At 40.3% G+C, this 15,574-nt stretch overlaps 3 protein-coding genes across 3 annotated transcripts in view; 2 read left to right on the top strand and 1 right to left on the bottom strand.

Moving 5' to 3' along the window:
• Positions 1–4,498, top strand: part of LOC124390469 (protein only RNase P catalytic subunit) — a 13,987-nt gene extending 9,489 nt beyond the window's left edge. The window contains exons 5-7 of the mRNA XM_046856424.1: positions 3,331–3,473; positions 3,548–3,743; positions 4,330–4,498. Coding sequence (XP_046712380.1) covers positions 3,331–3,473; positions 3,548–3,743; positions 4,330–4,461 — 471 coding nt within the window. The 3' untranslated portion in view covers positions 4,462–4,498. The remainder of the gene's footprint in view (positions 1–3,330; positions 3,474–3,547; positions 3,744–4,329) is intronic.
• Positions 4,499–5,092: 594 nt separating this feature from the next.
• psma6a (proteasome 20S subunit alpha 6a) lies at positions 5,093–8,784 on the top strand. The gene is made up of 7 exons (XM_046856433.1): positions 5,093–5,279; positions 5,904–5,998; positions 6,364–6,445; positions 6,591–6,746; positions 6,859–7,037; positions 7,584–7,678; positions 8,124–8,784. Exons 1-7 carry the CDS (start codon positions 5,204–5,206, stop codon positions 8,179–8,181), a joined length of 741 nt encoding a protein of 246 aa, XP_046712389.1. The 5' UTR covers positions 5,093–5,203; the 3' UTR covers positions 8,182–8,784.
• Positions 8,785–11,845: 3,061 nt separating this feature from the next.
• nfkbiab (nuclear factor of kappa light polypeptide gene enhancer in B-cells inhibitor, alpha b) lies at positions 11,846–15,128 on the bottom strand. Its single transcript, XM_046856430.1, has 6 exons — positions 14,581–15,128; positions 13,522–13,627; positions 13,221–13,428; positions 13,003–13,091; positions 12,594–12,875; positions 11,846–12,443 (listed from the first exon to the last, which is right to left on the bottom strand). The coding sequence occupies exons 1-6, from the start codon at positions 15,003–15,005 to the stop codon at positions 12,411–12,413; spliced, it is 1,143 nt and encodes a 380-aa protein (XP_046712386.1). The 5' UTR covers positions 15,006–15,128; the 3' UTR covers positions 11,846–12,410.
• Positions 15,129–15,574: the final 446 nt, after the last annotated feature.

Raw genomic sequence — 15,574 nt, 5'->3', positions numbered from 1 at the left:
CATTTAAAAATTGCAGGAATGATAGTATATTGGTCACTGGCGTTCAGCCGACAGCTGTTTTCACTTTGTCTTTATGTGGAACTGAGTGTAGATTATGAGAAAAACAATCTGAATGATTACAGTATCAGACCGCAACATAACGACATTAAAAAAGTGAAAGGGGTCTGAATAGTTTCTGAATGCTGTGTGTGTGTGTGTGTGTGTGTGTGTGTGTGTGTGTGTGTGTGTGTTACGAGAAGCTGCGGTCCGAAATGCAACTGCGTGTTAATTGAGTTGATAAATCTGCCGCTCTTCACTCTGTGAGATTAATAATTCAGAAAACCTGCGATTACTCATCGCTAAGAAAAGGGAAAAGCCTTCTGATTAATGCCGCTCCTTTTTCCCCGCTGCAGCGCGGCGTCTGACCCTGTTCCAGTTTTCGTTTCTCAAAACGTCTTTTGGCTTTGACTCCTAGGTTATTTTCAGTTGTGGTTTTCTCCCCGGCTCTGTCCGCTTCATCTACATCCTTTTAAAATCAAGAGGTCAAACACTAACCAAGGGGTGAGAAAAGCGCTAATCGCCGGTCACTGAATAAATACAGAGTCTTAAATTCAGTTCCTCTGGACTGCAATTAAAGTGAAAGCTTAATTAAGTGAAGATGTGTTGCTCCAGTAGGGGGTGCTCTAGAGTAAAACAACAACTACTCAGCTATAAAGTGTGCGAATGAGCAGATCATTAAAACCTTGATATAAAATGAGCTGTTGCTTTGGAAAGAATAAACTCAGGCAACAGCACATTGATATAAAGCAGGCAATTTTATCGGAAGTCTTTGGGCCATTTTTGCCTTCACATGGAATTGGAATTCAAAACCTGTTCCAGCACGACAATGTGCACAAAGCCATCTTGATGAAAATCTGCTTTACATGGTGTAAAAGATGTGGAAGATCTCCTGCTGTGGAGCTCCAACACTATTGAACAGGATAGTGTTATGGATGAATGTGAACACTGACTGCACCCCAGGCCTCCTCACCTTCTCACATACATCACTAGCTGACTTTACTAACACCCTTGTAGCTGACTGAATCTCCACAACATCTAGTGGAACATCTTCTCAGAAGAGTGGGACTTATAATGTCAGCACATGGGTCTAAATGTGGAATGGGATGTTCAAAAAGCACATATCGATCGTATGTTAGGGTGTCCACAAACATTCGGGTCATGCGGTGTCAAAGGATTATTTTATTTATCCCTGGTTGCTGCCACGCCTCAAGCTTCAGCCCTCAGCACTGTGCTGTACTGAGTGTGCTCATGTTTTCGTTTAATCTTCAGCCTTCCGCTGATTCTTTCCTGTTCACATGACAGGGTTAAATTGTGAACGTTAAACAGGTCGTTCTGGTGAGTGTGGTGATTTCCAGCTCATGTATAGGACACAGTTCACTTCCTTATGATGAATTAACAGAAATGATAGCACAACTGCTGAGTGTGTGTGTGTGTGTGTGTGTGTGTGTGAGGGAGAAAATCGTGTCAGTGTGTGTGACTGCAGGCTTCATGATGATGGGAAAGTCATAATTCTGCACTAGAAACCTCCTCTCCTTTAATGCTCAGCTTTCTGTCTCAGAATGAGCAAGAAATGTCAAATGGAATATATTTAAATAAAATATAAACAATACAAATGAAATGAATGTGTAAGCATGTCAAAAATAAACACCGCAGATAATAATTTATATATGTTTAATAATAATTATAATATAATATCTATAATTATTTAATATATACAGATATGTGCATATTATATATAATAATAAAATATTTATATATTGTAATATTTAATAGATAAACAGATAAAAAAGCAACAGAAAATTAAATATGTATTAAAATGATCATTAATATAAAATAATACAAATTGAAATAATATAATCGAACAAAAATATGTAAATATGTAAATCCAGTAATGCATAAAACCTGCATTTAATTTAATATTTAATTTGCAGAAATGTTTGTATTTGTTAGTAGAATAAAACTATAACGTCTTTAAATAGCTGAATTATCTAATAAGGTCATTAATTTGTAATTTATAAATACTATTTTCATATTTAATGTGATGTACAATGCAGCAGTGCTGATTTGCAGTTTACAGACATTTACAGCGCGTTCCGCGTCTGAGCGTCACTTCCACGTCTGCTAATTACAGAACGCTAACGTGCTGCTATTCATAACTCCAGGAAGGAGGATGTGGACCTCCACACGGCTCGCCATTCTCTTATTCTTCAGTATTCCAGACTTTTCCTCAGCCTGGTTATTATTAGCGTGTGGTCGTTAACTCATTGGTGCATTTCCGTCACTTGTATGCGATGCAGCAGGAAACGTGTCCAGCGTACGCACTGGGGATGAGTCACTTTCCCAGGTCTCAGTCACCACACTGGGGGGGAATTTCCTCTGACATTTTCATCTTCATCGTCAGCTTCATCTTCACCATGATGAATAAACCTCATATTTTTACGTCATCATTCAGACGTAAAAATGTCCCCGAAAGCTTCCCTTTTCCGTCACTAACATCATCACCGAGCGTAACTGAGTGCTGAGGCGATTAATTTTTATTGCACACTACCTGGAATTTGTGATCGATTTTGGCACAATTTTTGAGTCAAACTTTTGTTTCTCATCATTATCCTCGGTGGGGTTTTTTTTTTTTTTTCGTTTCGGCTTTTTTTTTTTCTTTTTTTCTTTTTTTTTTTTTCTTTTTTTAATATAGACAAAATTTGTTGTTTAATTTTTGCATAGGTGAGAGCATTTGTGATTTATTTTATTATTTTTTGGACTTTACTGGACTAATCTTTGTATCTTTTGTATTTTTACATATTTATATAATATATTTATTTATATAAATTGCTGTTGGCACTTCTGGTTAGATGCTGACGGCATTTCATCGGCTCTGTACTTGTACTCTGCACAATGACAATAAAGATGAATCTAATCTATAATTAATGTAATCACATTACGTTGTGGGTTCATAAAGAAAATGAATAAAGCATTTGGTTCATTATTATTATTATTATTATTATTATTATTATTCAAACTGCAGGATGTGAACAAATCTCTGAGATTTCTGCGATTTTGAAAGTGACATGGCTGTTAGTGCCAGACAGTCTGGTTTCACAAATCTCCTGAGGTTTTCACACACACCGGGAAAAACCCTGTGAGGAGCAGCAGCAGCTCTGTGAGCAGAAATGCCTTGTTTTGCAGAGGATAAACATTTTTCTCGATAAAGTTAAGAAGTTTAGTCTTTGTGAATGCTTGAGAGGATACAGAGGCAATATGGCTTCCAGACTCATCATTGTGTGTGTCCTGTAGCTGTTAGCGGTGGTCTCGGAGCTTCAGGGACTGAACATCCTGGTTCTGGGAAGAAAACACATGCAGCATCCGTCTCGAAACTGGAACAGACATGACATGAACCAGATCAAACAGAAAGCACACTGTTTCTTCACCGAGAACATGTGAGTAGTGATGCGTTCGTTATGTTTTCCACACTCTTCTGTATTTTCATGACATTTTTCTGTCTCGATCTCAGCTCGGAGGACGACCCGTTCCTGCTCTACGCCGCACTGCACTCTGGGAACCACTGTAACTTTGTGAGCCGGGATCTGATGAGGGACCACAAGGCGTGTCTCCCAGACAGCGCCACCCGACGTCTCTTCTTCAAGTGGCAGCGAGGACATCAGCTTGTGCTCAACAACTTCATCCCGGGGAAAAAGATTCGCTTTCAGGTGAGTACAATCACAGAATTCAAGCCATATACACTATATGAAGAAAAGTATTGGGACACCTGCCCTTTTCTGCCATATCTGCTTCTTCTCCAAACTGTTACCACAAAGCTGGAGGCACACAATTGCATCGAACATCATGGTGGGTATAATATAATTTCCTCTTCACATGGAATTGGAATCCCAAGCCTGTTCCAGCATGGCAATGCACCTGTGCACAAAGCCAGTTCCATAAAGATCTGCTTTCTATGGGTTGAAGCAGAAGATCTCCTGCTAAAGAGCTCCAAACCAATTGGGATGAATGTGAGCGCTGACTGCCCCCCAGGTCTCCTCACCTCACCTACATCAGTACCTGACTTTACTAATACCCTTGTGGCTGATGAACACACATGTCCACAAGCACACACCAAAAACTAGTAGAACATCTTCCCAGAAGAGTGGAGGGAATTATAAGAGCAAACTGGGACTAAATGTGGAATGCGATGCTCAAAAAGCACATACCGTACATATGACCAGGTGTCCGCAAACTTTTGGCAACATACTGTATATCTGTCAGAGTAGATCAAAGGGTTTTTCTTTGTTTTTTCAGAGGACGTCAGTCTATGATACAGTGGTCCAGAATAGTGGAAGGACGTGGCACGTGCCCTACGATGAGAATGGAGGAGAACGGAGCACATATGAAGTTCCACAGAGGTGGCTGTGTCTCTGTAATGATGTGTAAAATGTCTACAAACAATAAAGAGGAATAAAGAAATAGATGTGTTCGTTAATGCGCTTGTTAATGAGGTGCAGTTACTAATGTTTTTGTGCACGTCTTTGGGAACCAAAAATAAAGGGCAAATGGTTTCTGTGTGATAAAAGATAATATATGGAATATACACACAATTATGAATTATAGACATCTCTAAATGTCAGGTAAAGAATCTTGAAATAAGTTAAAATTTGTATATAAGACTTTTTGTGTCTCTTTTTAAACACACTGTATATAGTGGTTATATTTTTTTCCACACGATTGCCCAATTATTAATATAAATGTTACATTTAAATTTTCCTTTTAATGTAACAAATATATTGTCTGACAGTAAATATGTTCATAAAACCAATAATAGTCATCTAGATTCAACCGGATGTGAATCTGCCATCTTAACATTCTGCTCCCGAAATACTTCCGGGTTTGTTTGAACACTTCTCACCGTTTACTGTTGCGCGTTAGTTTATCCCACCCGAATTCCGGTAAAGCCCCGCCTCCTCATCGGGATTGGGTACATTTCCCCCGCCCTGGCCGTTTTCCGCGCTGTGATTGGGTTTTCCAACGCGCTGCGTTACATCTATTATCCAATCGTATTGGTGAAGGCAGAGCTTGTCGGAAAACGGATAGGCATTATAGGTTGCTAAAGTAAGAAGTAACCGGTTCAAGTGTTTACTGGATCTTTGTGGGTTTGTTTACAAATAAATCCTTAAAAATGTCTCGGGGTTCGAGTGCGGGATTTGACCGCCACATCACCATCTTTTCCCCGGAGGGTAGACTTTATCAAGTCGGTGAGTGAACAGTGTGCTGGAGAAACCGAAAGTGTGTAAATGCTCAGTCATTGACAGCAGCACTAGCGTTAGCTTAGCATCAGGGTGTAAAGTTATTATTTCTAGTGTTTCAAGTTATTCTTTTTTTAATGCCAGTGCTCGGGACAGAAGTGGAAATTGTGTCATAATCAATTAAATAAGAGAATTGAAGGAAATGTCGCTTGTCAGAGAGGAACAGATGGTGAAGCAGCTCATTTATGTACTGTGTGTGTGTGTGTGTGTGTGTGTGTGTTTAATATGTATCATGGAATTTATTCTATAATATATATAATGACCTTTTAGAGGAAAGTTTAAATAGCGTTTATATGATGTGTTTATTTGAACTTAGCTAATTTTCCATCTGCTGATAAATTTCATATCTATAATCTATAAATAGATGAAACATAGTGATATTCGAGATTAGTATAAATATTTGAACTGTACATGTGAAATTAAACCCAGCAGTAAGTCACTGTTAATAAGTGGGTCATTAGCGTTTGAAGCGGATGATTAAAAATGATATAATGTTTAATACAGCAATAATGTTTAACTGGAATTGTATTGCAGTTTGACTGGATTTCTTTTTGTTTTGTTTTTCCTGTACAGAATATGCATTCAAGGCCATTAATCAGGGAGGACTGACCTCTGTAGCGGTGCGAGGGAAAGACTGCGCCGTTATTGTCACTCAGAAAAAAGTTCCTGTAAGATATTTTGAGAAAAGTGACTTCTGTGTATCTGTCTGTTCATCCATCAGTCTCTCGACACACAGCAGGGCACAGTGATGCACATTCGCCATGCATTGCTGGTTTCGTATAATAATTATTCTTTAAGTCATAAAATCCACAGCACACTCATGTTACACTTCATTAGAAGGTGAAATAAGAGATTAGTGAACTTTTTTACTCAAAATTAGATAAAGAACAGTCGCTTTGTCTCTTATTGTAAATATTATCAGTACGTCGTTCAGGAGTTCGAAAGACTCGACTCTTATCGACGAACCGAATCAGATGATTCGACTCACTGAACACTAAATGGTTTAAAATGTTTCTCTTCTGACTGTTTTCAGGACAAACTACTGGACGCCTCCACTGTCACTCACTTATTCAAAATAACAGAGAACATCGGCTGTGTAATGACCGGCATGACGGGTGAGTGATTTGATACAGTGTTCTAGTGAGACCAGGAATGGACTTTTCAGGACTCTAAATGAATAAGTGTTTGAAGCTGTTTTAGTAAAATAATCTGTGTGTGTGTTTGTGTGTGTGTGTGTGTGTGTGTGTGTGTGTGTGTTAGCTGACAGCAGGTCACAGGTACAAAGGGCTCGCTATGAGGCTGCTAACTGGATGTATAAGTACGGATACGAGATCCCGGTGGACATGCTGTGTAAGAGGATTGCAGATATCTCTCAGGTGTACACGCAGAACGCAGAGATGAGACCGCTCGGCTGCTGTAAGTGACACCATGGATCATGTGTCCAAATTACCATGTATAATTCACAAACTTTTGCACCCGAGCAGTTGCATGAACAGTGTGCTGAGAGGAGGTCTGTGTGTCGTGTCAGGTATGATCGTGGTCGGGGTGGATGAGGAATGCGGCCCGCAGGTGTATAAGTGCGACCCAGCTGGTTATTACTGTGGGTTTAAAGCCACAGCAGCCGGCGTCAAACAGACCGAAGCTACAAGTTTCCTGGAGAAAAAGGTCAAGAAGAAGTTAGACTGGACCTTCGAGCAGACCATCGAGGTAACATTGTGTCATTCATGAAGCTTTGATGATCTGTCACAGTGCTGCAGAGTCAGAGTGTATATATATTAGTGGTGTAACGGTACAAGTATTCATACCAACCAGTTTCTGTACAGGGCTTTCGGTTCAGCACACGTGTACCAACTGCAATTCCTTTTCCTTTGTGGAACGATTTAAAATACCGTCAGGGACATATTAAGTGTTGGGACACAACTTTATTTAGTCTCCTCCTCAGACTTAAGCACATTTATTAAAGAATGCTGAAATACGTATTTGAGATCATAGAGAAATGTAAAACACACACATTGTTTTAAAAATGAAAACTGTATGTTCACAAATATTAATAATAAACTGCATTAATAAAAAAAAAACACAAGCAGTTTTATGTTTTGCACCGAAATTGAACCGAAGCGTGACTTAAAAACAGCTACGTACCGAACCGTGAATTTTGTGTACCACTGTGCTCCTAATATATATTATCTTTTATTCATTTATTTATTCATTTATTCAAAATTTTTAATATGAATTATATTTCCGATCTGATAGACGGCCATCAGCTGCCTGTCCACAGTTCTGTCCATCGACTTTAAGCCGTCCGAGCTGGAAGTGGGCGTGATCACCACACAGGAACCCAGGTTCAAGTGAGTCAACACAGCTCCTCCCCCTAACACTCCTGAACATGTCTGTTTATAATCAGAACTAAGTTACTTCAGTTTATACAGTATGTGAGGACAGTTTCTGGTCTTCAGAGTCGGGATCCGTCATTAATATACACTGTGGCCACCTGACCTTTTCTGCCATCTGTGCTTCTTCTCCAAACTGCTACACAAAGTTTTTAGATGCAGGAGCATGAAATTTTCTCTTCAGAGTCGGAGTGAGTGCCGTGGATGACCCGAGACTCTAATGTTGTTTATTTGTTGTTGAATGAGAACATTGTTTTTAAATCTATCCACATGGTAGAAAGTCTCAGTGTAGAGGAAAGAAACAAAACGTAAAGAATAATTTTTTATGTATCAACATGAGATATACAGTAATGTGTTGGGGTGTGTGTGTGTGTGTGTGTGGGTGTGTGTGTTTCCATCTCAGGATTCTGTCACAGTCTGAGGTCGACACCCATCTCGTGGCCCTGTCTGAGCGCGATTGAGAACGAAGACGTTAGATTTGTGAGAAGCACTACGTTATATATCCTCAGTATTCAGGTCACCCTCTGCCCCGCCTTCTGTCCCACCCCCTGTCCAGCCTTTTGCTGTTTATTTTGCTTTAACCTGCAACACCTCAATAAAACACAACTCTTTTTTTGGACATTGCTTTCTTTAACGCTTCTGACTGCGTGATGAGAAAATATCTTTTATAGCCTCACGAAGGTCTAAAAACAGGACCTGTTTTTAAAAATTGATGCAGAAACCATTTTTCTAAAAGCGGTCACTTCCTGGTGGGTCGCTGCAGCATCGTGCAATTTCCTGTGTGAGTTTCCTCAATGCTCTACAGTAATCTCTGTACAGAGCGGCTTCTTCTGTCTGGTCTTCTTTCACTGAAGTGTAAGTGTGTGTGTGTGTGTGTGTGTGGCCACATTATTCTCCCCTATGATGAGTGGAACCCTGTAGTTTTTCTTACGTCAGTAAACAGGCTGCATGTGTGTCTCTCACTCACTCTGTCTGACTGTAACTGATTATTTTACTTTATCTGAGTTTTACTGTAACCCAAAAATACATATGACATTAATATGAATAAAACAGTTATAAATAGATATTGTGATACTCAGGACAGTGTATTGTGACATACTCTTCCTCATACATGAATCACAATATTCATATCGTATCACAACTCTTCTGTCCTCCTGCCTCATTCTCTGGCTGTGTGTATAATCATAAAAAAAAAACAGCAGCTTTCTTATATACACTGTATAACCAAATGTTTGTGGACACCTGACCTTAAGATTGCTACGTGCTTCTTTTTGAACATCTCATTCCACATTTAGTCTCTATGTGCTGCTATAATGAGCTCCATTCTTCTGGGAAGATGTTCTGCTAGATTTTGTAGAGATACACTCAGCTAAAAGGGTGTTAGTAAAGTCAGGTAGTGATGTAGGTGAGAATGTGAGGGGGTTCCTGGGTTGCAGTCAGTGTTCACATTCATCTAATTTAATAGGGTTGGAGCTCTATAGCAGGAGATCTTCCACATCTTCTAAACCATGGGAAGCAGATCTTGTTGGAGCTGGTTTTGTGCACAGGGGCATTGTCATGCTGGAACAGGTTTTGGGTCTCCTGGTTCAAGTGAAGAGACAATTTTATGCTCCTGCATCTGAAGACGGCCGATACAATTGTGTGTCAAAAAACTATACAAAAACTGAAAGCATCTATAAATAGATCGAGCTTATTCTAAAATTGAAATATATATAAGAAAAAAAAAAACAATTGTCTTTGATTTGGTTTGTTTTCTACTAGAATCAGTGCCAGAATTATTGGCACCCTATGACGGGAACGAAATCAACACGTTACATTTTTATCAATAATTATATGCAGATGTGTGTGAATATAATTAGCTTATATTTAATAATATTACCATATAACTTTCCCTCCAGAGCAAGAACCGCAGAACCATTAAATGTTCTAGAATTGACTTTTGCATGTGTATAACCTGTAATATAGGTGTGTGTGTGTGTATGTGTGTGTGGGTTCCTGTCAGGTGGATTTTGTGAGTGTTTTCACACTCTGTATTTGTCTCTTTCCTTGAGATGTAAATGATTCCGATTTTTTCCCCTGTATTTGCATAGAGATGAAGGTCCAGTCTCGGGGTTAATAAATGAAATGTGATAAATCCCCGAACAAAAACTTGAAACAGAGAGAGATCGAAAGAGAGACGGGTTTTCCGACTGTCATTTCTCGGATGGAGCTGATTCATCTGAGATTTTTGCACTTGTGTGTGTGTGTGTGTGTGTGTGCGCTCCAGAGGGAGAGTTCTGACTCTGTGATTTGCATGAATGTGTGAGTTTTCTCAGGAGAGTGACGCTCGAGTCTGAGACGCAGGTACAGCCCCGTGCCAATCTTTCAGGCCTGTATTTAAATCAGTGAAACCGCACGCGTCACCTTTCTGTCTGCGTTTACTGTAAAGGGAAGTTTAATGGAGGCAGAGGTCACACTCGTTGACAACAACAATTAGTGCGCAGTGTGAATGGCAGCTAACACTCTATGTTTACACTCTACTGTAGTCTCACACTGAGAGCGAGAGAGAGAGAGAGAGAGTGACATTACACCATCAGGCAACATGGCCTCCGTTTAACCTTATTTTTACCTTCAGCTCTTACAGATCAGGTTTATGTTTAAATCTCAGGTTTAATCCAAATCTCAGGTTTTTTTGGAAAAATAAATAATAATACATTATAATACATTTTATTTAAAGGCACCTTTAAAAACACTCATGGACACTACAATTGATTGATAATCAAAAAATCAAGACAAACAGCAGCTGTTTAACTGTTAAACTTGATCAGAAAAGGTTTTGTTCTAAATTTTGAGGCATTAAAGTAGTCCGTCACTTTCTTGTATAGATTGTGGACGAGGAATTTTAAAGATGAGGAGCAGCTCAGCTAAATTCCATAAACCACATAGAGACTAAATAAACAGAAGGTAAAACGAGGGAAACAGAAGAAGAAGAAGAAGATCTGAAAGCACACTTTGGGATGCATCTATGAAGCAGGTCAGAGAGATATGAGGATGCAAGAATATGAATCTCTGGTTTATATTCATATCTCATACCTAGTTTTACCTTAAACATTTACTTATATTTCTTATATGAAATGTTTGTCGTTCAGAGTCCAGTGCTGCACATTTCTGCTAGTCATGCTAGCATAGCAACAAGTGATGCTAATGTGCTAGATCAGACACATGGTCTTGTGCAACTCTTACACAACACCTGCATCACATTAGCAAAATAAAATTACATTTATTCCACATTCTTTTAAAAAAGCCGCTAAATGCCAGGTGTTGTGCTAACTAGCTAAACATAACTAAGATAATCAGCTTGCTAGCTTGGAGTTTGCTGCTGTTTCTGTATTAAATAAAGCCATCGTTTCAGAATTATATCACTGACAAGGCAGTTAACTTGTATTTTCTTCCTTTTTTAGCAGTATATATTATTTTTAGTAGAATTCTTATCCTCCTGTACACACTTTATTGTTTTATGATGTAATTGTCTGTATTACTGCTATTTTACTTCAGACTGGAGCTGGATTTTAATCCTATAAACAATAAAAACCCAAGATGTTTGTAGAAACGTCATTGTGCATTTCTGGCGAGGTTTTTGGCACTCCAGCGTTTTGTTAGCGTGTGTTTTTGTCTTTGCTCTGGAAAGCGAATGTGGCTAAAGATTAATGGCCTTCAGTTTAGCATGCGGCTGTAAACAAGTGCAGGACCACTGTAGGTCGTGTTTAAGCTTTTAATGTCCTTTAAAAGTCGTCACAGTGGGAAAACATGGCGACGCTGATCTGAAAGTCGCAGAACAGATTTTCCACTAAGTGTCTTTTATCTGGAATTTCAGCAGTCCGGGTGACTCGGACCGGGGAATTCTTAGTGTTGCCAATCTTCAGTGTCTCATCCCCCACAGGAAATTCCAGCCTTTCTCAGCTGATTGAAGCCCAGCGCGCACACACACACACACACACACACACACACACACACACACACACACACACACTTACTTCTCCATTGCCATAAAAAACACAAAGAAAAACTCCAGATTATCTCCGGTTACAGCGCTCCCTCCTCCTTCCTCCACCACTCGCTCCAAGAAAAGAGAAAAGAGGAACAACATACTGCGCAATTACGGAGTTTTAATTTAGCAGACCATTTCGGAATTTCCAACAGAATAAAACAGGACACACATCTATACACATGTACACATATAAAAATAAATCTGTCTATACACAATATATTACAGTTGAATACAACAGCACTGCAGGAGAGGAGCTTCAGTCCAGACACCAGGAAATGTCCACCATCACACTAACACCATATTCAATACACAGTCCACCGTGTCCTTATTTTTGACGTCCATACTTTCTATGCAGTCAGGGACACATGCAGTTCACGATAAGATCATAAAACGTGTTTAAATTGTTAGATTTTGATGATACTGAAGGCCAGTTTCGGTGCAGACCTACAACAGTGCATCTCTTCTGTTTTTACAGTCCATTTGCTACTCTGATCTTTTTTCCTGCACAGTTCCTCTCGTGTCCCCAGTCTTCCAGCTGCGTGACTAGTTTAGGTTCACGCTTTTCTCTGTTTTTTCCTCTTGGAGTTTTAAATCCTGCGTCTCCCTTTTGCAGGACCGGAGGTTCTTATCATCTCGACTTTGCCACAGCAAAGAAACACTTGTTTACTCCTGCCCCATCACTTTAATGTCATCATACTGCAGAAAGGAGAAGAAAAGAGAGTTAGGAGCAGTACAAGGGCAATGTCTGGACTCAAATGTCCCACACTGATATTAGAGCCAAGTAACATTACACAGTCTTAACACAGACGCACTATTGATGATATAGAAATTTGTAAAAACACACACCTCTTCATCAGAGTGCAGCTCGTAGCTGTCGTAGTCGTATACGTATTCATCGTCACTGTCCTCGCTCTCGCTCTCGGGCAGGTCCCTCAGGCTCTGATCCGTGACGTCGTGCAGCGCCTTCTGGATGTCGGCGTTCTGGCGTCCGTGCGTGAGATGATATGCAGAGTAACCACCGTACGTCAAGCTGTTCACATCTGCACCTTTACTAATCAGAAGCTTCACCAGCTCGAGGTTTTGCAGGTCCACAGCTAAGTGAAGAGCCGTCCTTCCGTTACACTGCTCCTGAGAACGCAGCAGTCACTGACATTATTCTTCTGCTTACTTGGACTTTGTATCTTTTTTAAAATATATTTACAATATTTCTAATTATTTGTATTATTATTGTTATTATTATTATTATTATTATTACCTGTTCATTAATATCTGCACCAAAACAGATGAGGCTTTCCACCATCGAGAGAAATCCGTGTAAAGCCACCACGTGTAAGCATTTCTGACCTGCAGGGAAAAAACAACATTTTTTTACTCGGTGATCAACGTGCACTGATTTATTAAATCATAACGGATTAAAGTGCGATTGAGAGCAGATGCTTGAGGATGAAGGATGTGTGTGAGGACGAAACTTACCGTTGTAGTTTGGTGTCTGCAGAATGGAAGGCAGGAATGCCGAGCAGTTTTGGGTGAGCAGCCCGAAACACGTGAGCGATCCTTTCCCGCAGGCGATGTGCAGTGCCGTGTTGCCGTTGTTATCCACTACTGTGGGGTTGCAGCCGGCCTTGAGCAGACGCTCCACCACCAGTGGCTGCTCTGTGATCACGGCCAAGTGCAGCGCCGTCTGTGGAACAACCCGGATTAGATCTTAACTCATTTCCTTCCACTAAAGCTCAAAACAAATCCACATCAACCGAGCATGCGTTTGGATCCGCACCTGTCTCTGGTAGTTCTGTTGGTTGAGGAATGGGTGCTTGATGGACATCTCGATCATTTTCAGCGCCATGTCTTGGGCTTCATGAATGACAGCCAGATGTAAATATCTATAAAAAGGAAAACAGGTAAAAGTTCACTATGGTAAAAATGGAACGGAAGGTTACACACTCGCTACGCTGCACACGGCTCACTTGGGGAAAAACAAGCAGTCACTTTTTTTTTTTCTGCAGAAGGCAGTGGTGTTTTTCCTAGAAGGGCTTTACTGGCAGACAGCCCGGGACTTTCCAAACACACACACACACACACACACACACACACACACACAGAGGCAAAGTGCAAACACTGTATTATGAACAATCCTTCCTGCAGGGCTTATGTGTGCAAGAAACAAACCAAAACACATTGCATGCATTTCTTTCTTATCATATCATATCATATTATATCATATTATATTATATTATATTATATTATATTATATTATATTATATATTATATATATGCATCTGATATGAATCGCATCTTGTTTATTTGCTACAATTAACACACAGGGATTTTAAAAAGATTAAACCAAAAAGCCTCTGCACTTAATTAATACCTGCTGTCGGAACATCTACACTTCTATTACACTTTGCACAGATTTCTTTCGTTTAATTTAATACTAAAACATTTCTAATACTTTTACAAACACACACACACACACAAGTTGTGTGTTCGTTTTGTTGTTTATGATCATGGAAAAGCTGTTAGAACTTCATTCTGGTGTTGAATTTGCACCCGACTGTGTTTGTTTGTTTGTTTGTTTGTTTTAAGGAAACGTTTGCCTTTGAAATCTGCAGGGTTTTAATTAGTGTTTATGTGGTTTAATTGAACCCTGCTCCCCGAGCGCGTGCTGCGCGAGCTTTAATTCCACGCCCGAGCTTTAATTTAAGGCGTTTATTCCGTCGGACGGGATCAGCAGTGTGACCCATAAACGGATCGGAGAAATAAAATAATAATAATAATAATAATAATAATAATAATAATAATAATAATGCACCAAAAAATAAAGGTCACCACGCACGTGTCTCCGTCTTCCGTGATCTCGGTCCTCCAGCGCTCCTCTTCCACACTCAGCCTCGCGAACTCGTCGCTCACGGGCTCCTCGCGCGCGCTCTCGCAGTAATCCTCGGCCTCGTCCTCGCGCAGGGAGTCCAGCCCGCTGTCTAGACGCTCGTCGACCGCCGTCCCAGCCTTGTGCGCGCGCCCGTCCGAACTGTAATCCATCGCGCTCGTGCCGACAATATTCCGATAAAGAGACATTTTCGAGGAGAGCAAGAGAAAGATAGAGAGAGAGAGATGGAGAGATGTGTGTGTGTGAGAAGTGCGATCTGATCTGAGCTGCTCCGCTCGGGTGGAGGAGTTGTTTAACCTTCCGCGTGCGTAGAGGAGGCGCTCCGGGTCCGGGTGGGGGATTTCCAGCTCAGCCCTGCAGAGAACTTTATTCATGGCCTCGTTTCATTCCTGTTATAAAAACATCCTCCCCTCGCGCACTTCCCCTTTGTTAAGTAACCAAAAAAAAAGTAAGACATTTGTTCATAATTGCTCATCACATCCAGGATCAATTCTGTAATCACAGCCTGAGAAAAATGGAGCTCGGTTTACCCAGGATGCATCGCTGCTACCTGAGATCCAGAACCCCTGGCTCGTTTTACTTTGCTGGTCCGAGCTCATGTTCCAATTCCCACTGGTTCTCACGACCTGCTGACTTCACAAACTGTGAGGGACACTGAAGTCCCTCACATGTAAACAGTCCCTTTATTATTATTATTATTATTATTTTTATTATTATTATTATTATTATTATTATTATTAGGCTGTGGGAGGAAACCGGGCTCCAGGTGAGCTTCAAGTGAGATCCAGGTGTCTGGAGCTCATGTATGTAAGAGAGCAGATTAAACCTTCATCTGAGTGTGTATGTCTTACAACCTGCACCCAGTGTCCTAATCCTTATTCCCTAATTCTAATGATGTCCAACTCTATTCTTAATGTCAAAGTGCCTTATGGGTTCACTAGTG

The sequence above is a fragment of the Silurus meridionalis genome, chromosome 8 (assembly GCF_014805685.1).
Source record: "Silurus meridionalis isolate SWU-2019-XX chromosome 8, ASM1480568v1, whole genome shotgun sequence".
NCBI lineage: Eukaryota > Metazoa > Chordata > Actinopteri > Siluriformes > Siluridae > Silurus > Silurus meridionalis.
Note: the sequence above shows the minus strand (reverse complement) of the source record. Positions and strands in the feature narration are given on the sequence as shown.

What these genes read in the sequence shown, in the direction of transcription:
- psma6a (XM_046856433.1), top strand. Translation starts at nt 5,204, where the DNA reads ATGTCTCGGGGTTCGAGTGCGGGATTTGACCGCCACATCACCATCTTT. An exon ending in GGGTAGACTTTATCAAGTCG is followed by an intron (nt 5,280 to 5,903) that starts GTGAGTGAACAG and finishes TTTCCTGTACAG; the next exon opens with AATATGCATTCAAGGCCATT. An exon ending in TCACTCAGAAAAAAGTTCCT is followed by an intron (nt 5,999 to 6,363) that starts GTAAGATATTTT and finishes GACTGTTTTCAG; the next exon opens with GACAAACTACTGGACGCCTC.
- nfkbiab (XM_046856430.1), bottom strand. Translation starts at nt 15,005, where the DNA reads ATGAATAAAGTTCTCTGCAGGGCTGAGCTGGAAATCCCCCACCCGGAC. An exon ending in GCAGACACCAAACTACAACG is followed by an intron (nt 13,092 to 13,220) that starts GTAAGTTTCGTC and finishes TTTTCCCTGCAG; the next exon opens with GTCAGAAATGCTTACACGTG. An exon ending in GTGCAGATATTAATGAACAG is followed by an intron (nt 12,876 to 13,002) that starts GTAATAATAATA and finishes CTGCGTTCTCAG; the next exon opens with GAGCAGTGTAACGGAAGGAC.